This window comes from Myxocyprinus asiaticus, chromosome 3 (assembly GCF_019703515.2).
Source record: "Myxocyprinus asiaticus isolate MX2 ecotype Aquarium Trade chromosome 3, UBuf_Myxa_2, whole genome shotgun sequence".
In the NCBI taxonomy this organism is placed as follows: Eukaryota; Metazoa; Chordata; class Actinopteri; order Cypriniformes; family Catostomidae; genus Myxocyprinus; species Myxocyprinus asiaticus.
In genome coordinates this window covers 9,232,589-9,260,010 of record NC_059346.1, presented here as the reverse complement: position 1 = coordinate 9,260,010, position 27,422 = coordinate 9,232,589, and the positions used below count along the sequence as shown (strand labels likewise).

Genomic DNA, 27,422 nt, shown 5'->3' with positions numbered 1-27,422 from the left:
CGAATAGTCTTCCTTTCGTTCGGACAACCATCTTCCAAGCTTCTCAGACTCCTTACTTATTACACACCACACATATTTTGTTTTCCGGTCTGTCGCGGTGACTTCCGCAAATTGATTGGCTTTTGTTGTGTAGTGACTGAAAGGGCTTGCGTTCGTGCACGAGCACCTCAAACAGCTCTCGGTTTGGAAAAAGGGAGTGTCGGCGCATAAAGCAAGAACATCCATCCACATAAAGAGGTATATAGACTAATGCATGCATGTCTCTGTTATCTGTATAAGGCGCATACATTTTATGTTGTTAATTTAACTAGTTAGTACCTACTTGTAGTTCAAGGCCCTGGCTGGTTGCTCTGCTTTTCACATGGCGACAGTGCGCACACTTTCTCGTACAAGACAAGTAGCATGTCATCATGAATCCATGCAGTTAATGCGGTTATGCATAACAGTGCCCTATATGCAATGCATTTCGGTAAGAATTAAGTTCAATTTTGCAGTGTTACTGGGGTTTATTGCGCAAGTGTGGAAAGCTTTATGCAGTGTGTTTAAGATGTACTATGCACAGTAGATAGATGGTTACTGTAATTTTGCGATAATTTGCAAGTGCATAAGCTAATACAAAATCTATTTTAAAGGCTCATGAGCTGTTGTTCATTAAATGTCACATTTTCTTTGCTGTTAGTGTGGAATTTCCTAAACGCTCCTCCTGCCTCCTTGTTCCATTGTTCGGGCAAACAGGTAGTCCCGCCCCAAACTCACTCCATTGGTGGAAATCTGCATCCGGTTCTTCTGATTGGCTCGGATTCTTTTTTGACGTTTACAGAGCCTCGGACTGCCAGGCGTGAATATTATTATTATTATTATATATTTTTTTTTTTTTTCAGTACAACTATTTCAGTGATATCTTTCAGGAAGTAGAGTTTAAATTGTACATAATATGTTTACATAAATTACATTTATTTATAGAAATCAAAGCGTGACAATTTTGTGGAAATATTTTTAAAAATTGGTGCTATTTTATTTTCTTTGCAAAAAGAGTCCGAAGTATGTCAATTCTGTGCCACCATACCGCAAAAATAAATTTGTTTTCAAAACAGCTTTCCTAATACAACCCCCGTCTGCCGTTGGTCAAACAAAGAGATAGTCCCGCCCCCAACTCACGCCATTGGTTGAGTAACGTTGTTGGGGCGGGTCTAAGTGGGTCACTCAAAGACAGTGTTAGAAAATTAACCTCATGAATGGCTTACCAAAAGTTGTCTCTACAAAAGCACAATAATAAGGAAAGTATTTTAACAGAAAAAGTTACATCAGCTTTAAACTGACAGAGGAAAGAAAGTGACTTTCAAACTGTTGTTAAATCTAATAAACCATTTAGCTGTGTTCCTGCTTAGGCTACAAGTATAATATTTATGCAGGAAGTTATGTTGTGTTGTTAATCTTATTCCCCCTTATGTTTTTCTTTAGGTTCATGCGTGACGTTGGCATTCAAGCTTGTTTTTGATATCCCTGAATTCTTGCCTCAGTAGCAGTTACAAGCTCATACTCAAAATGAGTTGTGCAGAGCAAGGTTATGCCGGGAAGTTTCTGGAGAGGTTTTTGGAGGAATTTCCAAACATGCTTGGGATGGAGGACCCGCTTCCAGTCAGTCCACTCAGCCGCAAAGTGTCTTTCCAGGAGGTGAAGGGAGAGAGTCTGGATCTCGGCCTCCGACTTCTTACAGCCAGGTTTGTTATGTACATATATAATTATATGGGTCTGCAGAAGAGAGAATTATATGTGAGTGACGAGGAGGAGGGCAGGGTCGGGCCATAAGGACACACGGCCGGCCCTGGATCAGATAATCAGCAAGTAGGGGGATAAAGGCGAGCTGGAGGCACCAGTTCGAGAGAGAGAGACGCACACGGCCGCGTTGCATGTGTTTCTGCGTTTGTTTATGTTTGTTTTATGTTGAGTTTTATCATTAAACTTCACGTTGACTGTTTAGCCGGTTCCCTCCTCCTCTTTGCCTATCCCTTACCCCGTTACAATGAGTTTATATTTTCTGTTGGTTATGAAAATCTCATCTTCTCTCAACAAGTTATGAATAGGTGAGTCTCACAAAGCCTGTCAAGAACTTGTTAATGTCATATTTTGTCCTAAAATCAATAAAAGGAAAAAAGAAATTATATTTTGCTAAAAGAAATTGAAACCTATACTTTTGCATTATTTTAATGACAGTTAAATTGGGCTGTGTATCGATACTGATTTCCCGATTAGATTCCAATTCACAAGCTTTCGATTAGATTACAATATGATTTTGATACAATTCGATTCTGATTATTTTGGGTATAATTCAATTATTATGTCCACTTTGGTTACATATTAAAGAAATCCTCTCTCTTCTAATGCTGTATGTTATACAGGGAACTTTCTAACTTTGTACCTTACAAAAATATTAATAAATTGTTTTTACAATGTGGCCCAATGATGCAGTTCAATTGCTTTTTATTGAACAGATATAATAATCAATGCAATCAAAAATGAAGTAAAAGTTTGATCTTGCATTGTTCAGATGATGATCACGATTAATTGGAAAATCAATATTTTTATCAAGCTCTACAATTAAGCAATTTTTCCTCACAATTTTAATAACCGTATTGCAGAAACTCTCCTCACTAAAGTAATGCACATTGTAGTAGTATTTGTTGTACTGCCTTTAATTTATGCTGATTTGAAAAGGTTTAAATGGCTGTATTAAAGGAATATTCCGGGTTCAATCCAAGTTTAGCTCAATCGTCAGCATTTGTGGCATAATATTGATTAGCACAAAAAATAGCAAAACTCTGGGTTCCAGTGAGGCACTTACAATGGAAGTGAACTGGTCCAATCCGTAAACATTAAAATACTCACTATTTCAAAAGTATAGCCACAAGACATAAACTATATGCTTGTTAATAAGACTTTAGTGTGATAAAATTGCTTACTAACCTTTTCTTTGTAAACTTATATCCAATTTTACAACTTTGTTGCCATGACGATGTAATGTCAAAAAATCCTAAAATGCCTGCAAAAATTTCAATGTAAACAAATTTACAGCTCAAATAACACGTGTTTTAACAGAAGAATTAATGTAAGTGCTTTTATAAAATTGTATTCTTCACTTTTCTCTTTAAACCCTCCAAAAATTGGCCCCATTCACTTCCGTGCCTCATTGCAACTTTGATTTTTGCTTTTTTTAAATAAAAGAATGGACAAGTCGAAATTATTTTTTGTGGTAATCAACATTATGCCACAAATGCTGTCAGTTGAGCTTAACTTGTATTGAATGCGGAATACTCATTTAAAGTAATGAGAATCACCATTGAGAATAATTGGAAGTCGATAAAAGCTTGCAAGTAAAACGTCATGAAACACTACACTAGAGACAACTTGTGGGCTTAATCATTGTGAAAATTGTTACAATGCAAAACAAATGTTAATGGTTTTAAAAAGGCTTCATTTTCTTTAGGTTAGAATTTTATATTTTTATTTTTTTCTTCTGAATTTGCAGTAAAAATAGGACATCTTTTAAGTGAGATTCACTCGTAAAAACATTTGTTTTGGTTGTTTGCATGTCCTAATTTTACTTTTCATGTCTTTTTCATCAGAAAAAGATACAGGAACTTTTTATGTTATTTTTAGCATTCTCACATTCCTGTCATTCCTTTCTCTCTCTGTCATGATTTGTTTCTCTGACACTATTAGCAGTGCCCCGTAAACAGCAGATTAAGAGATTTGGTGCTGCTCTTTGCCTATCTCCTATTCAGCATTTTCTATGTGGCAGTCAAAGCTCTATTTTTGTTTTAGATGACCTAAAAACATTTTTGATGTCAAAATTATGGCTGTGAAATGATTAAAAATGTTTAACTAATTAATCGCACAGTTTTCTGTGATTAGTCACAATTAACAAAGGCACGTTACCTGGCTCGCCACTTGCGGGTGAAGTCTCCATTCTCTGTACAGTAAATCCGCTCCCGTGTTTATTATGACCGGGACATGCATCATGTGGAAAGAATACGTGTGCACTGCTCCACACAATCAGTTTCTGTGCTAGGATGTGCAGCCATTTGCCTCCTGGAAATGTATACAGTATGACAATTTGGAGCTGGAAAATTTTTTTGAATGCGTTAAACAGTCAACTGTTAATAATCGCAATAGCGTTAAATTTCCCAGCCCTAGTTAAAATACTTTCTATCTCAGTTTGAAATGCAGAGACAACTAAGTAAAGGCTAGGGTATACTTAGTTTTTCCACATGCGTCCTGTTGTGGGCTTGGTTGAGCGCATAGCCTTTCAAAGTATACTCTTTTGACTGTGAGCCCATACGGATGTGTTTGATGTATTGAACTGCATTGTGATACACCTTTAGCACAGTCAACTCCAGGCGCATGTGCTAAAAACGTGCAAAAATGCAGACGTGGATATCGAGCCCAACAATGCCGCTTCAACATGGGCCGCCATCTTGATTGTTTTGGGTTGAATGGATCACATGACTGCGTCACATGACGACAAATATTTTCAAATATCTCCATTTTCCCTGTGCGAAGACGGCATTTTCAAATGTATCCACTTGGGAGAGCGTTTTCAAAAAGCTCTCAAGACAAAAGCGCTATCTCGGTTTGAACGAAAGGCCAAAACGTAGCAATTAATGCATTTTCAAATGAAAACGTATTAGTGTGGACGTGGCCTAAGTTCATTCTAAGAGTGTAAACACTGGAGCTCTGTGGCACTATCAAAACATTGCTCTGTTTGTTTGAGAATCCTGAGAAGCTCAAAAATGGCTCAACTAATGGTGTGAGTTTGGGATGAGACTTTGTTTCTTCCAACCAATGAAAGACAGGGTTCAGTAAACATTATTTTTAGTCTTTAAAAACAGTAACATTTGCATTATTTTTACAGTTCCATTTGGTGACGCCAGTGGCACAGAAATTACACACTTCACCTTCAAGTGAAAGCACCACTAGTGCAGAAGTTTACATTTACGATAGAGTATTTGTTTTATCTCTTCCTTGTCCCTCTCTTTCTCTCCCCTGACGCATTTCTCTAGGGCAGACTTCCTGTCTGTGGAATCACTATTGTTGTACCCACATCCTGACATTTAGAATTCATTTCCTCTTTGTTGGAAGCTGTGCTGAATTCAGTGCAGATTCGTCAAGCTTAACCCTTTTTATGTCTCGAAATAGGCCAGATGTACATGATGTTAGACCAGCTCTCGTCAAGTAGGACAAAAGGATGTTTCTCGGCTGAAATCTTGCTGTTATGTCATAAGATAACATCTCATGCATGGCTGTTTGTTCTTGGAGATGCAGCCAAATGTTTTTATGTATATATTTAAAAAATGAGTGGGTGGTCAGTCCATTTGCCACTTGTTGCTTCAGCAGGCAAAGAGCTAAATCTAAAAACAGAATAGATTCTGAAGTCTAGTGCAAGATGTACTTGTACTCCAAGGTTTGGACACCCACCAAGGAGAGCTATTTTGAATCTACTAATAGCATTTTGGAAAACAAAAATGTCAAAGTAAATTCACAATCAAAAGTGTTTGTGTATAGTACACTATTGAAATGTGTGCAGTGCATGAAAGCAAATGTAAAGTCTGCCGGTCATTATCACAGAATAAACCCTAACAAAATAGACATGAATTATTGATTTATGTTTACGTTTTATTATGTGAGAAGAAAGATCACAGAGTGATATGAGAGACATAAAACTAGCACATCTACAGGTTTGCAGGAAATCGCTAGTCTGAGCAATGGTCAATTATACAGTTTATCGGTTATTATACACAAATATTTCACTGCAGTGTGGTGCAAGTTGCCAATCGAACCATGTAATAAGTTTATTTATTTGAATTGTTTTAAAGGAATGCCCCATTCTGGCTTGCTGCCATGATGTGCAATGCTGCTGTTACGGAATTGCTTAAAGATGACCTTTCACCTCACTACTGCCCCCAAGATCCTGAACAGCAACAAGAGGATGATCAGGAAGTAGTTTGTAAGTGACTTTGATTCTTGTGTTTTTATGCCAAGAAAGCTAAATAATACATTTACTGGTCAGTATAAAAAAATACAACTGTAATGATGACAATAAAGACAGCAGTTTGAAAATATTGAATAACTGATACATTTAAAGGTGAAATATGCAATTTCAAGCTACAAACTACTCATAACTTAAAGTAGGTGAACTACAGTCAATCTACTCTTTAAAACAAAATAGTTAGCTACACTACAAGCTACTAATAAAACTACATTAATTTTTTTCTTATTTAAAAATCTTCACTTTCTTCTGCAGAACACAAATGAAGATTTTTTTTTTTTTTGTAGAATATTTCAGCTCTGTTGGTCCATGCAATGCAAGTGAATGGTGAGCAGATTTTTCAAGCTCCAAAGATCACATAAAGGCAGCATAAACATAATTAAGAAGACGCCAGTGGTTTAATGTATATCTTAAGTGAAGCAATCACAGGTGGGGCTCAGGTAGCTCCTCCACACACACCGAGCGAGAAGGATCTGTCTGCAGCCTGCAGAATGAGGCGGGGCTACATATGGGGCGGAGCAACACGTGTCGCCCTGCCCATAACATAGTCTCATTGGCTCATTTGTCTTTCATAGACGTACATGATAGGAGATGTGGTTGTCATTGCTGGTGTGTTATTGTTTGAGAGATATTGAATAGTTGAACCAAACAATTTGATTATAGTGCTTGCTTGTATGTGATATACATGGAATTTAGGATTTAATTTTATCCTACATTAAAAGTGAGGAGCAAATCGAGATTTATAAAGGCTGAAACTGATGATAAAATGTTCTTAAACAAATGCTGACAAAAACTAAATAACTGAAAATCATGTATGTGATTTGTGTTTGGTGCTCATGCACCGGTACGTCAGTACAGTATTAACAGTTATAGCCTGTATGCCTCATGCAATATTTCTTATTTTCTGCTGTAACGGAATTACATTATTGACTGGCGTTGGTTTCTGTGTGCATGCCAATTAGAAAGTAATTTTTAGGCCGACTAGATAACAGAGCACACATTTTTGGAGCGAGGAGGAGAGAGAATCGGTTCCAATCAGAATCAGAATGAGCTTTATTGTCATGTATGTTTACACATACAAGAAATTTGTCTGGGTGGCAGAAGCTTCCAGTGCACAAACAGTACAACAACAAGACAGAGATAATAATAACAAAATTGAACAAAAAGTGAATAGAAAATATAAGTATATATAGAAATACACAATAAGATAAAATGTGTGTGTGTGTGTGTGTGTGTGTGTGTGTGTATATATATATATATATATATATATATATATATAATACACACACATACTGGTGGCCAGAAGTTTGGAATAATGTACAGATTTTTCTCTTAAGGAAAGAAATTAGTACTTTTATTCACCAAAGTGGCATTCAACTGATCACAATGTATAGTCAGGACATTAATAACGTGAAAAATTACTATTACAATTAGAATTGTTTTTTTTTCAGAACTACTTAAACTACAAAAATCCTCCATGTGCAGCAATGACAGCTTTGCAGATCCTTGGCATTCTAGCTGTCAGTTTGTCCAGATACTCAGGTGACATTTCACCCCACGCTTCCTGTAGCACTTGCCATAGATGTGGCTGTCTTGTCGAGCACTTCACGCACCTTACATTCTAGCTGATCCCACAAAAGCTCAGTGGGGTTAAGATCCATAACACTCTTTTCCAATTATCTGTTGTCCAATGTCTGTGTTTCTTTGCCCACTCTAACCTTTTCTTTTTGTTTCTGTTTCAAAAGTGGCTTTTTCTTTGCAATTCTTCCCATAAGGCCTGCACCCCTGAGTCTTCTCTTTACTGTTGTACATGAAACTGGTGTTGAGCGTGTAGAATTCAATGAAGCTGTCAGCGGAGGACATGTGAGGCGTCTTTTTCTCAAACTAGAGACTCTGATGTACTTTTCTTCCTGTTTAGTTTTTGGGTCTTCCACATCTCTTTCTGTCCTTGTTAGAGCCAGTTGTCCTTTGTCTTTGAAGACTGTAGTGTACACCTTTTAATTAAATCTTCAGTTGTTGTTTTATTTTTTTTGGCAATTTCAAGCATTGTATAGCCTTCATTCCTCAAAACAATGATTGACTGATGAGTTTCTACAGAAAGTGGTTTCTTTTTTGCCATTTTTGACCTAATATTGACCTTAAGACATGCCAGTCTATTGCATACTGTGGCAACTCAAAAACAAAGACAATGTTAAGCTTCATTTAACGAACCAAATAGCTTTCAACAGTGTTTGATATAATGGCAAGTGATTTTCTAGAACCAAATTAGCAATTTAGCATGATTACTCAAGGATAAGGAGTTGGAGTGATGGCTGCTGGAAATGGGGCCTGTCTAGATTTGATCAAAAATGACTTTTTTCAAATAGTGATGGTGCTGTTTTTTACATCAGTAATGTCCTGACTATTCTTTGTGATCAGTTGAATGCCACTTTGGTGAATTAAAGTACCAATTTCCTTCCGAAACAGAAAAATCTTTACATTTATTCCAAACTTTTGGCCACCTGTGTGTGTGTGTGTGTGTGTGTGTGTGTGTGTGTGTGTGTGTGTGTGTGTGTGTATACGTGTATACGTATGTACAAATACAAATCTGTTAGATAGTGCAAGGGAATGTAATGGCAGAAGAGGTAGGATATGTTGGATAAATATAAATAGACTAAGCTGTGTATTTCATATCATTATTGCTCAATGAGGCAGTTTTAACTGTTCATGTCCTTCAAAGAAATGAATATGAATCAATATAGAATACGAGTGAAAGCACCGCAACTATCTCAAGAATGGCAGAACAGTTTTTATCAGTTCATCAGCTTCTTGTTTGCTATTGTTGATGACAAATTAAAATGTCTAAAATGCAGAGTAATCAGTAGATCGAGCAGATACAATATTAGGGTATTTGAAAATATGTTTATATTACATCTTTATAACTTTGAGAATTGGAGTGTAATTTACAGTTAATTTACAGTAGACAGTGCTGTTGGTTTTCATAACCCATGTGTTGGGTTATAAATTGTATATTATTTTTTATTTTATTTTTTATATTACAACACGATACACTTTTTCATTTTCTCTCTATGGTGATAATAAAAAATTAACATTTTATAATTCATTTTGTTCATAATTCATTTCTGTAGTCATGATTTATAATGAAGGCTTTGTGAAATTGCACAACTTTTTGATTTACAGATTTGAATGACAGCAGACACATCAACACAATTTGTTCATCAGTCCATGCGACTCAGTCCTACTACATTTGTTTGAAATGACACGTGAGGTACAACACAGTCACTTACGAGTCATAGCACTAAAATATAAAATTACCTTGCTAAATTATTTCAACACTGACTACGACCTCATTAGAGTTGAATCTTTGCCGTTTAGGATTAGTAATTTTGCCCTCTGCTTTCAACACGACTGAAACAACAACAGACTGCTCAGTCAGACTCCTATTACATCTGTTTGCAATGAACCGTGAGGTACAACACAGTTTCGTATCACTTACGAGCCACAGCACTATAATAAAAATTATCGGGTACACTATTTTAAAACGCATCTCCTCATGTACACCAATAAAAGATGACCGAGCTAATGCGAGTAAGTTATGGGTGGGGCGACATGTGTAGCCACGCCCCAATATGTTGCTCCGCCCTGTTCTGCAAGCTGCAGGTAGGGATACTTGCACAGAGCGGACAGCGACAGGTGAAGATTACGTGTTACTCGAAGCTAATAGGTGTTTTAATATGTGTTTATCCCGACAACTGCATAATTCCAGCCAGAAAGTTTGGAAGAATAAATCCAAATGGACTTGGTTTCAAAGCCGCATTCCACAGCTCTGGTGTGGGAACATTTTGGCTTTTTATTATTAACCATCTTTATTGATTCCATACAACAAGCCAAACAGACAACAGAAAATGTGGAATCAAATTGTATGAAACTAAACCCTTCCCCCTGAATATGCCGCTACACTGCCCATCTCCATGTACCACTCCTGAAATGAGGGTGCTCCAGCTGACTTCCATCCCCTAAGGATGACCTGTCTGCCGATCATAACAATGGCTAGGACTCAATTTGTCTGGGGCAAAATTAAATTTGAGTGCCCATTACGTCACACATAAAACTCTGAACCTTCAACCAAAATTCTTGGATCTTAACACACCACCAAAAACATGGGTTGTGTCCCCATCTTCTGATTGGCATGGCCAGCAAGTGGGTGTGTCTTTAAGACCAAGCCTATACAATCTAGAGGAGGTCCAATAGAATCAATGTAAAATCTTAAATTGCATAAGGCGCACCCTTGGATCTCTAGATGCAGACTTGTTGTTTTTAGAATCCTAGCCCACACTCCCTCCTCCAATACCAAGTTCAAATCTTTCTCCCATAATCTCTTGAGAGAAGTTGAAGCTCCTTCCCACAGACTCTGAATTAGCAGGGAGTAATACACTGATGCCTCATGACCTTTTCCAAAAGCAGTAGAGAGTACCTGCCGCTTTAGGGGGGTGTATGCTACTCCCAAAAATAGTATAAAGCAGGTGGCGCAGCTGTAAATACCTGAAGAATTGAGACCTGGGAATCCCATAATGTTGAATCATATTTTCAAAGGATCTCAACACTCCACTCTCATATAGGTCACCGAGTGTATTAACATCCCTCACAATCCATTCTGACCAGCAGAAAGGGGACTTATTAATACATAACTTTGGGTTCAGCCATATGCTCGAAGCAACATTTAAATAAATGTCAGAATTAAACACCCTGGACACTTTAGTCCATACCGCGTGCAAGTGCGAGATAACGGGGTGCAACTTCTCTGGTTAGTTTGATAGAAAGATTTTGCAATGGCGAAATAGGGGCAAGAACTTCCTGTTCAATACAAAACCAGGCAGGGGCTCTCTCAGGTGGAAGCGACCAATGAGCCAAATGTCTGAGACTGAATGCAGGAACATTTTGGCTTTAAGTTGAATGAGAGAGGAGAGCCCATTAATGTGAACGAGCTGTTATGTCGACTTTGTTTAAAAACAGTGGCAACAAAAAGTGCCAATACAACTAACCTAAAAGCTAATCTAAAACAACCATCCCATCCAGTTTTCCAAGTTGGGAACAAAAACCGCAGTTGGAGATGGAGAAGGGCCTTCCCAACTTTAATTTTTTTTTTTTTTTTGACATCTAATTCCAATGTCTGAATATTTTTAAGAATTAAAAGTTCATTGCTCTTTGAAAAGGCGTACTTGCATTATTGTGCTATTATATTATCATTATATCAGTGGCATAAAATGGTCTTAAAATGACAATAATATAGTTTATCGCAATTATTTCTGGGACAATATATCGTCTAACAAAAGTAGTTATCGTGGCAGGCCTACAATGTGAAAAGTGTAGTATTTTGTGATGATACAACACTACTCGTTGGAAAATGTAGCTCGTTATTGGAAAAGCTACACTGTTGTAAAAATAACTGAGCTACTATCACGCTATTGAAAAATGTAAAGTTAGTAGTGTCACTAGCAGCATCAAATGTAAATGCATCTTTAAATAGCTTAATTATGATGTAATGAATAGGCAAAACTGAGTTCATACAAGCATTTTTCAATGACTAATGTGTCTCCTAATGAAACCACATTAATCAATCAAAATTGCATTTATTTATAGTGGAACTGATGAGATCTCATTGTTGCCCTCTAGTGGCTGCCCTCATTGCTACCCACAAATACAGTATAATACATGAAGAAACAGTTTTCACAGTGTTATTTGGCAAGTTGATTCTCTTGGGGAAAAGTGATTGCATTTCAGTCTACATATGATATTTAAACACTGTTGCATCATGATCAGTCAATGCATTTGTGTGTCTCTTTAGTGTTGCAGTCTGAGCCATTGCAGCGTCTCTTTATAAATAAATTGAGAGAGGTGGGTGCGACCTGGCAAAAACGGCTGCCTATTCCTAAGCCTTCATCTTCACGGACACACAGCTGTTCTGTTGATGCCATTCGCAACACTCGAAGGAAGATGGAAGATCGTCATGTAATCCTGAAAGAGTTTAACCATCTTCTGGGACTGCAGGTGAGACTTCATGAATGGGTAGATGTAAGAGTTTGTTCTAGTTTTAGGTCCATTCTTAAAAGGATATTTCTGCCAAAAATTTTTCTCACCCTCATGTGGATCCAAACCCATACGACTGTTTTTCTTCCATTAAACACTAATAGAGAAACAAAACAGTTGCCATTGTTTCATTGTATAGATAAAAGATGCATGAAAGTGAATAGTGACTGAGGCTGTCAGTCCATATTCCATAACATTCCGCCAAAAGTCATCTTTTGTGTTCCACAGAATAAAGTCGTACCAGTTTGGAACATTATGAGGGTGAATAAATGATGACACAGTTTTCATTTTTGGGTAAACTCTCCCATTAACCATTCAGAAAACCACAAATGCACACAATTCTGCACATCTATTTGTAAACGCAAAGATGCTTCGCAATAAATAAATTATACATCATATGTTACCGGTACTTATTGTTTTTAAGGTTATTGTGTTTTATGAATGACAAACTGTGCTTGCTGGTGGAGAGTGTTTATACTATGTTATGGAAGAATGCACTGATTTCGAGACATGTAGGAACTTTTTTGGTGGTGTTAGTGACTTTTGGAAGCAAAATGAACTGATTTGTCAAGCTGCAAAAGAAAATCGTGTGAATTGTTTGCATAAAGGGTACTCAGTTTTGAGAAAAGCAATGCTAAAAAAAAAACAAAAAAAACAACTTGTTTAATGTGACATTTCAGAGTTACAGAATAGTTGTATTTTTTGTTTCGCTCGCCTTGGCCTTTGTACTGACACAGATCAGTGTGAATAGAGCACTGTACAAAAGCAAAGGTTTTTGCTTACTGAATACCATTGTAGAAATGAAATTTATTTGCAAACATATTTGTAACTGAAGATTACTGTATATATTGATAATGGTGGGTTAGCAAGATCAATAAAGTAGTATTTGACTGGTCATGTGATCTCAATCTGACGATCACCAAATGAAATAATGAAAGAATTTCTTTTATGGGCGGTTTGGACTATTCAGAACGGTGGACTATGGAGAATATAGAGATTGATTCTGATTTCACCTCCATGTTGTTTTTTCAGGATGGTGTGGAGCGCGAGTATTACGCTGTGTTTGATGGGCATGGAGGGGTGGATGCTGCCATATACGCTGCTACTCACCTCCATGTCATACTGAGCCAGCAGGAGGTGCTAAAAAGTGATGTGACAACAGCCTTCAAAAACACCTTCACACAAACAGATGACATGTTCAAGGTCAAAGCCAAGAGAGAGGTCAGAACAATCACTGAAGACACGTAAAGTGGGGTCCAAAAGTCAGAGACCACTAGTGCAAATGTATTTTATTTGGCTTTTTTTATATTATATATTTTCTTATTACAAATTCTATTATTTCTTAGTATTTGGTGTGTCTCCTTTAGCTTTAATGACAGCATACACTCAAGCTGGCATGGACTCCACAAGTTTGTCCAAAATCTGATGATCCATGTTATTCCAGCATGATCTGAGAATGTTCCAAAGTGCATCTTGAGTGCTTTCAATAGAAGCAAGGAAATCTGACCTTTTGTACAAAGGAGTTAACATCGCCAATGTCACATTTGCTTGCATCTGATAAGTGACCTAGAAATAGCGCAGAATCTTAAATATTTCTTCATTGTACGTCATAACATTTCTGTTTTAATTTTTCCTTTGTTTAGTTCCAGGTCTAAATATACAATTGAAGTCAGAAGTTTACATACACTTAGGTTGAAGTCATTAAAACTAATTTTTTAACCACTCCACAGATTTAATATTAGCAAACTATAGTTTTAGCAAGTCGTTTAAGACATCTACTTTGTGCACGACACGAGTAAGTTTTCCAACAATAGTTTACAGACAGATTGTTTCACTTTTAATTGACTATCACAATTCTAGTGGTTCAGATGTTTACATACACTAACTGTGCCTTTAAGCAGCTTGGAAAATTCCAGAAAATGATGGCAAGCCTTTAGACTATTAGCTTCTGATAGGAGGTGTTCATCTGTACAAACAATAGTACGCAAGTATAAACGCCATGGGACCACATAGCCATCATACCGCTCAGGAAGGAGACGCATTCTGTCTCCTAGAGATGAACATAGTGTGGTGCGAAAAGTGCAAATCAATCCCAGAACAACAGCAAAGGACCTTGTGAAGATGCTGGAGGAAACAGGTAGACAAGTATCTATATCCACAGTATATCGACATAACTTGAAAGGCTGCTCAGCAAGGAAGAAGCCACTGCTCCAAAACAGCCATAAAAAAAGCCAGACTACAGTTTGCAAGTGCACGTGGGGACAAAGATCTTATTTTTTGGAGAAATGTCCTCTGGTCTAATGAAACAAAAATTTAACTGTTTGACCCTAATGACCATTGTTATGTGTGGCGGAAAAAGGGTGAGGCTTGCAAGCCGAAGAACACCATCCCAACCGTGAAGCATGGGGGTGGCAGCATCATGTTGTGGGGGTGCTGTGCTGCAGGAGGGACTGGTGCACTTCACAAAATAGATGGCATCATGAGGAAGGAAAATTATGTGAATATATTGAAGCAACATCTCAAGACATCAGCCAGGAAGTTAAAGCTCAGTCGCAAATGGGTCTTCCAAATGGACAGTTACCCCAAGCATACCTCCAAAGTTGTGGCAAAATGGCTTAAGGACAACAAAGTCAAGGTATTGGAGTGGCCATCACAAAGCCCTGACCCTGAAATTTGTGGGCAGCCTGAAAAAGCATGTGCAAGCAAGGAGACCTACAAACCTGACTCAGTTACACCAGTTCTTTCTGGAGGAATGGGCCAAAATTCCAGCAACATATTGTGAGAAGCTTGTGGAAGGCTACCCAAAATGTTTGACACAAGTTAAACAATTTAAAGGCAATGCTACCAAATACTAACAAAGTGTATGTAAACTTCTGACCCACTGGGAATGTGATGAAAGAAATAAAAGCTGAAATAAATCATCCTCTCTACTATTATCCTGACATTTCACATTCTTAAAATAGTGATCCTAACTGACCTAAGACAGGGAATGTTTTCTATGATTAAATGTCAGGAATTATGAAAAACTGAGTTTAAATGTATTTGGCTAAGGTGTATGTAAACCTTTTATATGTACAGTTGAAGTCAAAGTTTTGGACCCCACTGTATGTTCAACTCATAAATGGCACTAGATAAACCACTTTTAAGCATATATTACAAAAACATCATATGCATTAAGTGGAAATCAGTGATTGCAAGTGTAAGCTTGTTTTTCCTGTAAACCTGCTTTTTTTTTTTTTTAAATGAATCTATTTTTGAAAACACTGTGCACAATCGGTTTCAACAGTTCGATTTATCTTTGCCTTTACTTGTCAAGCCGGTGCATTATGTGGTTATTCTCGATGGAAAAATCTTTTCGCACTTCTCCCACTTCTTAAGATGGAACTGTTGTATGAATCTAATCTTCCTACACTGTAACAAATACAGAGAGTCCATCTTCCACCTGTGGTAAGATACGTGGTAAGCAAACGGTGCAAGCTTGTTGCACTGCTCCATCTGCCTCCACAGATACAGATATGAGTAAGAACTTTTTCTGTTTCACTGGTATGGTCAGCGCAAGTGTAAAAATATTTTGTTTTTATCATTTACAGTAAATGGTACATAAGGTTGTATTCATTTAAATTAGTAAATGCACCTGTTAACATGAAATAGCAATAAACAATACTTTTACAGTATTTATTAATCTTTGTTAATGTTCATTTCTAAACATATTAATAAACCTTTTACATAAAAAGTGAGTATACACTACCATTATTTAATGAAATAGGAACTAACACGAACAATTAACAATTTTATTTTTTTAAAGTAACATTACCAAAATTAATAAATGTAGAATAGAAATTTATTTTAAAGTGCAATAAATCGTGTATTTTTATTTTTTATTTTTTTTTTAGCAAAACTGTATTTACTTTTTAAAAGGACATTTTTTTTTTTAATTATACCAAAGTCCCTTTCAAGGCAAGTCAATCCACTCGGCGGCCATCTTTGGTATGCTCACAGGCAGCTATATTCTATGGATACAAGTGGCATAAAAGTGTAGCTCCTATCTACTTGAATGAGGAAAGACCGAAATCTCCAAAACAGTTGGTCAAGATTATGATTAAAAGAACATATTTCAAATCAGCAGTAAACAGCAGTATAATACCTGACAACAATGGTATTATAAGTTGTGCTTCTTTAGCTTAGATCACGCAATTTTTTTAAAAATATTTTTCAGGCTTGTCTAGCTAATGCACAATGGATGTTCTCGAGTTAACTGGCAGGCAATGTATGCATCTAAAGGCCCTTTCCCACTGCAGGAACTAAAGCCTGTTTTAGGTACTTTTACTCTGAACTACTACTTTTCGTCGTTTTCGCACATGAGGAACTATAGTTCCTCTTTGCCGTTTAGAGCTGTGCGACTATACAGAAAATAAAGTGATTTCTGCGGTACTACATTGAATTTGTCATGGGATAATGGACATAAATAGTAAGATGTGTATTGAGAGTGGAATTAATTAATTGAAATATATTATAATTAGGATTTTTGTGAGTGTGCCGTTCCTCTTAATAGTTCTCATCTAGAAAGCTCAAAGGGAAAGTACCAAGACTGTTTTTGGGAAAGGGGCTTAAAAGGCGATTGGCTCTTTTACCTGTAAATCGGGACTTCCATTTCTACAGACACCATATTAGGTGTTCCAGTTTCTCCCATTCCTTTTTTTACATGTGGTCCGTCTCAGGCTAAATAGTGTCTGATATTACTGAATACAGTTGATAAAATTAAATGGTAAAACTAGAAGTATTTAAATGTAAATACATGTTCTAGTAATTCTATGGTCTGCACAGTTCAGATAATATTGTGTTCAGTTGGTGTCGGAATTACCGTAATTACAAGATGACTTGAAACACCAGTGGCTTTGTTGTTGATGACGGCAACATACCTGTACTTAATCACTCCATTAATTAAAGCTGCAGTACGTAACTTTGTGCTCTCTAGCGACATCTGTGGTTGAAAGTAAAAAATGCAAGCAATTTGCAGTAGAACACATTACGTGTGTCGTGTTTCGGCACAACTCTTCTGGCAGATGAATCTCATGATTTGAGCTTACTGGACATCGCCAAGTAAACCGTAATACTACAATAGCATGTCTATGTAATGCACACAATAACAACGTAAACTAAAAACATAAAACAAGGCTTCAATAATGATGGGGATAAAATATACTTTATTAAACATTAAAATAATATGCTTAAATATGCAATATAACAATTACAAGAAGTCAGTTTCAGAAGTCATACATTAACATGTCACAGTAACTTCCCCTGACAACGTAGATACATTGCAATCGGTTAACATGTGAGTACTCTTTGATTAATTTCTTAATATAAGCTTCATCAACCCTACCAGAAAACATATCTAAGCATTATAGCAGGCAAGCAACTTCACCAAACGGATAACAGATAAGCATCCATCCAGACTGCAGCGATGCTGTCCTGAACTGTGTGAGTGTGACTGACTGAACTGAACGTAGTTTCTGCAGCCGTAACACATGACAGCCGGTTCTTCTTTCCTTTGTTTACAGACGTGGAGTAATGACGTAAGGATGAACGGCATAAGCCAGTGATTTCGCACCAAATCCAACACGGCAGCTCAAAATACAAATAATTTTTAAAGGCTTACCGGAGCGAATCGTGGGAAGGACATTGTTTTGAACACTAATTGTTTATGTACTGAATCAATAATGGCAATTTGTTGATTTTTAACCGAAAAATATTACGAAGTGCAGCTTTAACGTCTACATGCTATATTGAAGAATGAAGAAAACTGGTTATTGGTTATAATAAAATGCCATTTCAAACAGAAATATGTGTAGAGCTTTCTACCTAACTACCTTTATTTGTTAAAGCTGCTGCTATTTTTGTCGCCATCACTACAAGAGCTTTCACAAAATTCCAACGTATAATTAAAGTAAAAAAAACAAAGTCTTTTTTTTTTTTACTATTTGGAGGCTCAAAATTACAATATGTTGATGTGAACGCATAATACAAGAATCTACACTTTAAAAAGTTTCTGTACATAAGAACACATTTTTAACAGATGATTAGAAATCTGAATGTGCATTATTAGAAACTTGATTCAAACAATGCGGTTTATCATCAATGACCAGAGGATGGCAAACTGAACATCAATCTGTTTTTTTTCTTTTCTTTAGCGTCTCCGCAGCGGCAGCACTGGTGTGGCAGTCTTGCTGACCTTGGATTGCCTGACTGTCGCCTGGCTGGGTGACTCTCAAGCTATGCTGGTCAGACAAGGAGAACCAGTGACACTAATGGACCCACACAAACCTGAGAGAGAGGTACGAGACACTACAGTCCATTGCCAACCTGTAGAGACTGAACCACAAGACAGCATCAGATATTCATCTGTCCACTGCAAGCAATGGAAATGTGAGACAGATGAACTGCTGACCACATGCTGAATCAATATTAGTGGTGTGTCCTGCATTCTTAAACCGACTAAATGCCCAAAGCATCAGAAGAGACCCTAGAGAGTCTCAGACAGACTTCAAATTTAGTGTGTTCTTGTTATAATACAAAAGACAGGCATAAAATTTACATTGCACTGTATCCAAAGCAAATAATGCAGAACACAAAATATATATATATATTTTTTTGTATAAATATTTGTGACGAGGAGGAGGGCGGGGCCGGCCCATGACTATGCATGCCCAGCCCCCAATCGGGCTAATCAGCTGAGGAGAGGGATAAGTGCAGGGGAATGTGGCAGTTTGAGGGGAGGGAGAGCCACATGCAGCTGCCATGTGTGCGTTTATGTTTTTGAGTCTTTTTAAGTTCCTATTAAAATATTAAAACTGGCTGAACTTTGTTCAGCCAGTTCCCACCTCCTCCTTTCCCATCTCAACCATGTTACAATATCCTATTCCACCTTTTTAATACAATGGCTGTTGATAGTGACTCATTTAAAGCTTAAAAAGGACCCAAACGTGTCAAAAGTAGTCCATGTGATTGCTGCATCATATTCCAAGTCTTTTGAAGGGGAAAAATTCACTGAAAATCTTCCCATCTGCAGTAGCTCTTAATTCTCATTTGGGCTGGTGTACTTTCAAATATGGTGCTTTAAGTCACGTTGCACCAGGTTTGACATCAGTGACGATCAGTCATGTGACACACAAGAACCAATGACTTCAAACGCACCAGTATTTTAACTGTACACAACAACTCTGCTTGTTTTTCTGTGCAGGATGAGAAGAAAAGGATTGAAGATCTAGGTGGATGCATTGCTTTCATGGGTTGCTGGCGTGTAAATGGCACATATGCAGTTTCCAGGGCAATAGGTAAATAAGATGACCAGATCAGACAACCAAATGGTAGGGCTGGGTTTAAAAAATAAAAAAATAAATAAAAATCTGTTTATCGCGATCATCATTTGAATGATCCCAATATAGATTCTTAAAATCACAAGATCGATCTTTTACTCTCTGTAAAAGGTGTTAAGGTAAACACTTTGTCTAAAGTGAACTTAAAAAGTGAGGCAAAATAGCAGACTTGAGACTTCAAACTTTCTTCTGCAGAACACAAACAAAGATTTTTAGAGGAATATCTCAGCTCTGTAGGTCCATACAATGCAAGTGAATGGTGGCCAGACCTTTATAGCTCCAAAAGTCACAAAGGAAACATAACAGTAATACATATGAGTGGTTAAATCCATTTCTTTAGAAGCAGTATGATAGATATGGGTGAGAAACAGAACAGTAAAGTCCTTTTTTACTGTAAATTTGTACTTTCACTTTCAGATATAAGTGAAAGTAGAGATTTAGAGTAAAAAAGGACTTTATTGTTCTGTTTCTCACCCACACCTTTCATATCGCTTCTGAAGAAATGGATTTAACTACTGAAGTCATATGGACTACTCTTATGTTTCCTTTGTGATTTTTGGAGCTATAAAGGTCTGGCAACCATTCACTTGCATTGTATGGACCTACAGAGCTGAGATATTCTTCTAAAAATCTTTGTTTGTGTTCTGCAGAAGAAAGAAAGTTATACACATCTGGGATGGCATGAGGGTGAGTAAATAATGAGAGAATTTTCATTTTTGGGTGAACTATCCCTTAAAAGTAGCAAAGTTTTTTGTAATCAGGTCTTGTTAAATTTCGTTACTTTTTCTGAATGTTTACTTGATACTGCTGTTAAAAGCTTTGTATCTTTGTTCTGTTGTTTTTATTTGTTCTACTGCTTGTAATTTGTTTCTTTGTTCTTATGTTATCACTGACTGTTTACTTGTCTTAATTACTTGAGAACTTGAAACTAATGTTTACTCTGATTAGTATTTTGTTGTGGTAGTGAAATATGTATTGAGAATTGTCAAATTGCTTTCATATGTAAGCAAAATGGACATTATGACTGAAATATACCCAAATGATTCAGAATAGAATCAAATCGGAATCTAACTGAATCGAGAACTTGTGAATCAGAATATAATCGAATCTGAGAATCTATATCGATACTTAGCTCTACCAAACAAATGCATTTGTTGGCTGTTTTTATGCTTTTCTAAAGTTACAAAGAAATTCTTGATATATTCAAACAAAAATGTCAATTATACACTTTTTTTTTTTTCTACCACTCCACTTTTCCCAACAGGTGACTTTGATCAAAAGCCATATGTCTCTAATGAAGCTGATAGCTCATCAGTACAGCTGAACGGTGATGAAGATTACATCCTCCTAGCCTGTGATGGCTTCTTTGACGTGGTTCAGCTTTGGGAGGTCCCGGGTCTGGTCCTGGAAGCTCTAAGAGAGGCCAGTGGCTCGGGGGAAGAAGTGGCTCAGAGTCTGGTGGCCCATGCAAAGGCTGCTGGTTCCAGTGATAACATCACTGTTCTTGTGGTGTTTCTAAAGGAACCACAGCAACTTTTGACCCACGAGACGAGTTCTGGAACAGAGGGAGGAGCCACTGGAGAAGCAGCAGAGATATGAAAGGGTTAATAGGAAGACATTTTCCATGAATGAAGCAGGTGACCAATATGAGCTAAAGGTGTTTGCACCATCTGCAGCTTCCAGCGGTTGAGAAAAGGCTCTTGGGTATGATATTTTTTAAAGAGTTGTTGAATTGGACTTGTGTTTAACGTGTGAGGTCATCCAAAAATGTTATGAAACAAGTCCATTCATGCATTTAGAAGAAAGTGTTGAACACCAGTGAATGGTGTTTGCTTTTTTTTTTTTTTTTTCCTCCCCCAAGAATGTCTAAGTCTTGGTCATTTATTAACTCTCTTCGTAGTTAAGTCTTAACTTGCCTTCTTTTTTAAATGAGACATTTCCATCTACTAACTACTTGCCTTGTTTGTAAAAGGTTATCTAATTTACTGGTGCTTAAAGGGATAGTTTGCCCAACATTCTGTCATCAGTTACCCTCATATTGTTCTAAATCTGTATGACTGACTTACTTAGATGGAACATGAAAGGAGATGTTAGGCAAATGTTAGTCTCAGTCACCATTTATTTTCTAAAAGTCATGCGTTTGGAACGACATGAGTAAATTATGACAGAATTTTCATTTATGGGTGAATTATTCCTTTCAAGGAATGTTCCAGGTTCAGTACAATTTAAGGTCAGTAGCATTTGTGACAAAGTTGATAACCACAAAAATAATTCTGATTTATCATTTATTGAAAAAAGCAAAAATCACGGTTGCATTAAGGCACTTACAATGGAAGTGAATGGGGCCAGTCCATAAACACTTTTTACATTTTTTTTTTATTATGTTCTTTGAGGTTAGCTTATAATGTTGTCAAAGTTTTTTGCACAAAAAACGGTAAAATATTTATAAAACAGGATAATTTTCCATCCTCATTCTGACCCTCTGTCAGAAACGCTCCGTTTTAGGCTGCTTCTCCTTTAAAACATATAATTAAAAGCCTACTGTTCTGATTAGCTAACGTTATTGCATCGGAAAAATAGTATCCACGCCCCCCCTTCGTGTATATTACTACAGCTTAATATATTTAATTTCACTCTGTTTTCTTCACACATAATACAATTATTCAACTCAAACAAATATTCTTTATCCGTTTATGTATTCATAATTGCAGGCTGGCACTTCCGCATCTTTCAATAAAAGAAACTTTGAAAACCCTGCAGCATATTGTGAGTGATTCACAAAAGAGTCCGCTGGAAAATGTGTTGAACAAACAAGTAATTGTGCATTGTAGCAATCAGGCACTTCGTTAAAAATAAACTTTTAAAGCCATTTATTCCTAATGCTGGGATCCCTCGGTGCAGTTTGTCCACATCCAGACACACAACGATATCTGATACTCGACATCCTCACCTGGCAGCAGTAACTTGAGCTGTTCTCCTTAACAGTAAACACACGACGATGACGCATGTTGTGGGCCGTGTACATGTAAATGAGCAATGTCTCGTGACGTACATGAACACGGGTTTCAAAACGAGACATTTCAGCAGGGTGGTAACTATAAATGCTCTCTTTAGACTGGGGAGGACATTTTAAGTTCTGAAACTTACAGTATATTTTTATAGTACAGTTACCTCGTCTAAATATCGAGGAATATTTGATTCTCCATTTTATGACCTATTTAAAACATACAGTTTTAAAAGTATAGCCACAAGACATAAACATAAGTGTTAACATGATTTTAGTGTCATAAAATCAGGTATTCACTTGCATTTGGGCGTTTACAGATTACTGGGTTTACTGGTGTTACGTTGTCATGACAGTGTAGTTGTAATATTGAATGTTACTTTACACAGATAAGATAAGGTTTAAAAGCAATTTTATTGACACGTACAATATTTGCATCTTGTGGCTATACTTTTATTTTTAAGTTTATGGACTGGCCCCATTCACTACTGCCATTATAAATGCATCACTGGAACCGTAATTTTTGCCTTTTATTTTTTTTTAATTTGGAATGCCCAATGCGCTCTAAGCCCTCACGATGGTGTATTGACTCGCCTCAATCCGGGTGGCGGAGGACGAATCTCAGTTGCCTCCACGTCTGAGACTATCAATCCACGCATCTTATCACGTGGCTTGTTAAGCGCGTTACCACGGAGACATAGCGTGTGTGGAGGCTTCACGCTATTCTCCACGGCATCCACGCACAACTCACTATGAGCGAACCACATTATAGCGGCCATGAGGACGTTACCCCATGTGACTACCCTCCCTAGCAACTGGGCCAATTTGGTTGCTTAGGAGACCTGGCTGGAGTCACTCAGCACCCCTGGATTCGAACTCGTGACTCCAGGGGTGGTAGTTAGCATCTTTACTCACTGAGCTACCTAAATTTGTGCTTTTTTCAAAGGAAATCAAAGGACGAGTCCAGTAGTGGCTCGTGACCACAGATATAGGTGACATAGGTTTTTTTTATTATTCAGCTCGTTATTCAAACACAAACGTGCTGACACAATATGTGGTGTCCTTGCATTATTCCACCACAAGGTGGCACCCTAAGAACATAATGTTGATTCTAATACTCTATATAAGAGCACTTTATCTTAAAATGTTCAAATGTTGCAGATCAAAATCTAAATCAAAGTGTTATTTTATAATGTTGTGTTGTTAAGGAACACCATGATGGAGAGGGAGAGAAACAGTACTATCTACATGCTATTTACACATTTCCACAAAAAACAAAATGCTTTATAATGAAAATGCTGTTTTAAATCACAGTAAATTTAAAACAAGGTTTTTGACACAATTTGTCAATATACAAAACATACTATGCATACAATGTCTTATCACCTACCCTTATCTTTTGATTGCCAAACTAATTTTTTTTATTTTATTTTTTTTTTATGTCTGGCTCTTCAGGACCAAGTTGTTTGATGGTCAGTTTGTCTTGAATTTGCAATATTTACATTTATGCATTTAGCAGATGCTTTTATCCAAAGCGACTTACAGTGCACTTATTACAGGGACAGTCCCCCCGGAGCAACCTAGAGTTAAGTGTCTTGCTCAAGGACACAATGGTGGTGGCTGTGGGAATCGAACCAGCAACCTTCTGATTACCAGTTATGTGCTTTAGTCCACTACGCCACACACCACTCACAATATAAATGACACACTGCTACACATGTCAATCGATAGTGCTCGCCATGTTTGCGATCTGTCACACTGCTGGCGCACACATACTAAAATTACCTTTGGTTTGGCACTACGTTTATGGGCAGATTTATTGCAGTACCATATTTGACCACAGATTTCCATTAGGGAAAACTGAGGGGTGCTGTGGAGTTCGGGAGAGCAGCAGACTTTCTACCCCACATGCTTGAATATCTATATCAAACACTGTGTAACGGAGCTTTCAGCTATTTTACGACTTAAAAATAACTTGTACTAGGCCTGCTTTTAAATACATATGTCAGTATTTTGAACACATTTACGGGCAAAACATTTTTACATTATTGGCAGTTTATAGTATGGATCTATTATTTTCAAGTGGATGAATATTTAGGCGGGGCTCTGCCCTACCTGCCCATATAGATGAGCCGTGCCTGGACGAGTCAACCTTTTTTTTTTTTTTTTTTTTTTTTTTTTTTTTGATAATCAGCATTATTCTGTTGATTGAGTTTAACTTTTATTGAACCTGGAACATAGCTTTAATATGTCATGAAGAATGTAAAACCTTTGAGATGTGTGTAAATGAAAAGCGATCATTATTCCAAGAGTCATTTTGGTAGTTGTGCTTCCCTTTTTGATATGACTGTTACAGGGGAGTTAAAACAGGTGTTAGTAATCTGAACAGACATAGCATTGCATTGTATTTTGAACCACACTGGCTTCACAATGAAATGTCCTTTAATTGAAATAACTGTTTGCTCAAGCCTTTAGCTCTGTCAGCAGTTGTACTAATCCAGTGTTGTAGGTGATTAGGATTTTAAAGACTGTTATTTATTTTTAAAAATGTATTTATGACTGAGCTATGTAAACAAGCTCTTTAATGTGTCAAACGTGTATGTAGGAGTCTAAATTTGCCAAGATCTGCTCTCTTTGCGGTGTGCTTAATGTAAGTTTTTAAAAAGCGGTTTTTTTGTTTGTGTGTGTGTGTGTGTACAATAACCCCTTATTTGTGCATATTATTTCCTTATTCATTGTTACAGTGCCTTTTTTAAATATCAGTGTTAATAATGGCTTGCACATGTAGGGGTATTATATTATCAACGCCTGACTCGCTGCCTAGCAAACCACTCCTCCTGCATACTGCAAGTGTTCTCACGTTACAGCTGCTCAATATTTTGAAAGCCTCATGATGAGTAGCTGATATAGTAGCACAGTCACGATAATGTGATAAGGCCAAGAATAAAGCTAACCTAATGGATACCTAATGAGAATGGTGAAGACAGAGCGATGACATGTTGATTTGCTGATTATATGGGAAAATTGTCTTTAGTTTGTCCCTTTTTTGGTTGTATGTTTTTAATGTTTCAATTTTTTATGCAGTTTTTAGCAACACTTTACAATAAGGTTCCATTTGTTAACATTAGTTAATAACATTAGTTAATACTTTTACAGCATTTATTAATCTTGTTTAATGTTAATTTCAACATATAGTAATACATTTTTAAAATCAAAAGTTGAATATGTTAACTTTAGTTAATGCACTATGAAGTAACATGAACTTACAATGAACAATTGTATTTTTATTAACTAATATTAACAAAGATTAATAAATGCTGTAAAAAAAAAAATATTGTTCATTGTTAATTCATGATACCTAATGCATTAACTAATGTTAACGAAAGGAACCTTATTGGAAGGAGTGAACATGGACAGAATCACAAATTATTATTCGATCAGTGTCCTAGAAATAGTGCAGAATCTTAAATATTTTTAATTTATTTTACATCATAACATTTCGGTATGGGTTGGCAATGCAAATTCTCTACATTTATAAAGTGTTTTGTCATGTTAATGCCTGTATATCTATGCACAACATCTGCGCTTATTGTTTATTAGAAAGTGAGACGTGCCAATGATGGTAAAGCATTGTGACATCACAATGGTTTGATGATAGATTTTTCCTCAACAACAAATGATGAACCCCTTGTAAATGCATAATGCATTATTTTAACTTACCGTATGTAGTGCCAAATGAAATTGTCATTCATCTATTCAAAATGTATGTTTTGCTGTTGATTGCGTCTTCTACTATGTGTTTTGTATTTAATAATACTACATTATTGGATTTAAAAGAGTTCAAGCACTGAACTACAAGTGTTTTTCCAGATCAAAGAAAAGATACCGAAATCTTGAATGAATGCTTTAGTAGGTTGTGTGCGTTTTTGTCAGGAACTTTTGGCCTGGACATTTTGTAATTGTTGATGTTTGTATTACTAAGGAGTGAACATAAATATAATGGGAACACATGGCGGATGTGTTACAGCTCTCACAGTACATGATAAAGTGCCTTATCTTTGTGTGCTTTGATAAAATCTGCTTTAAATCATTTTTGCAAGGCAACTTAACTGATGCAAGGGAGCTGACCTATTTGGACCTATTAGTTACCTAATGCTGCATATCATTTACCTCTACTACTGATGTTGTGTACCAGTAATGTTTTAAGTTTTATACTGGATAACATAATACCATTTCCACACTGAGTGGAACTGTATCTTGACTAGTGTTCTTGCATATTGTAATGCTACTGTCTGTGACTTTTTTTATGACTTAAAACATAAAAGCAGCAAATGTGAAAATTTTCTTCTTCTGCGATTCTATGAAGCACTTAACATGCCTCTTTTTGTGGATTTGGAACCAGTGATAAAAATATTGCAATTTAATCAGACATAATGTGAATAAAGAACCTTTCACTTCTGTTTAGTGGACAATATTTTTCTCTCTATTTTTCAACATATTCTTCTGCAACTGCACTATAGCTGTCTTTAGTGTGGTTGGCACAGTTATGCACTTTTGTTTACCAAGGTTACCTTTCACAAAACCTAGTTTTGCACTCTCTTGCACACAAATTTGTGTAATTCTTGAGTCAAACGTATATATCACAACAGGACACAAATAAAACATCTGAGGGATCTTATTTAAAGAATAGTTCACCCAAAAATATTCTCATCATTTTCTCACCCTCATGCCATCCCAAATGTATATGACTTTCTTCAGCAGAACACAAACGAAGATTTTTTGAAGAATATCTCCATAAAATGCAAGTGAATGGTGACCAGAACTTTGAAGCTCCAAAAAGCATCTAAAGGCAGCATAAAAGTAATCTTTATGACTCAAGTTGTTAAATCTATCAGTCTTCAGAAGCAAT

At 36.7% G+C, this 27,422-nt stretch overlaps 1 protein-coding gene across 1 annotated transcript; it reads left to right on the top strand.

Annotated features, from left to right (window-relative positions):
- The first annotated feature begins 9 nt into the window (after positions 1–9).
- Positions 10–26,972, top strand: ppm1f (protein phosphatase, Mg2+/Mn2+ dependent, 1F). The gene is made up of 8 exons (XM_051676176.1): positions 10–237; positions 1,462–1,721; positions 5,874–6,004; positions 11,892–12,094; positions 13,166–13,354; positions 18,325–18,468; positions 19,374–19,467; positions 20,774–26,972. Exons 2-8 carry the CDS (start codon positions 1,546–1,548, stop codon positions 21,106–21,108), a joined length of 1,272 nt encoding a protein of 423 aa, XP_051532136.1. The 5' UTR covers positions 10–237; positions 1,462–1,545; the 3' UTR covers positions 21,109–26,972.
- The last annotated feature ends 450 nt before the right edge of the window (positions 26,973–27,422 follow it).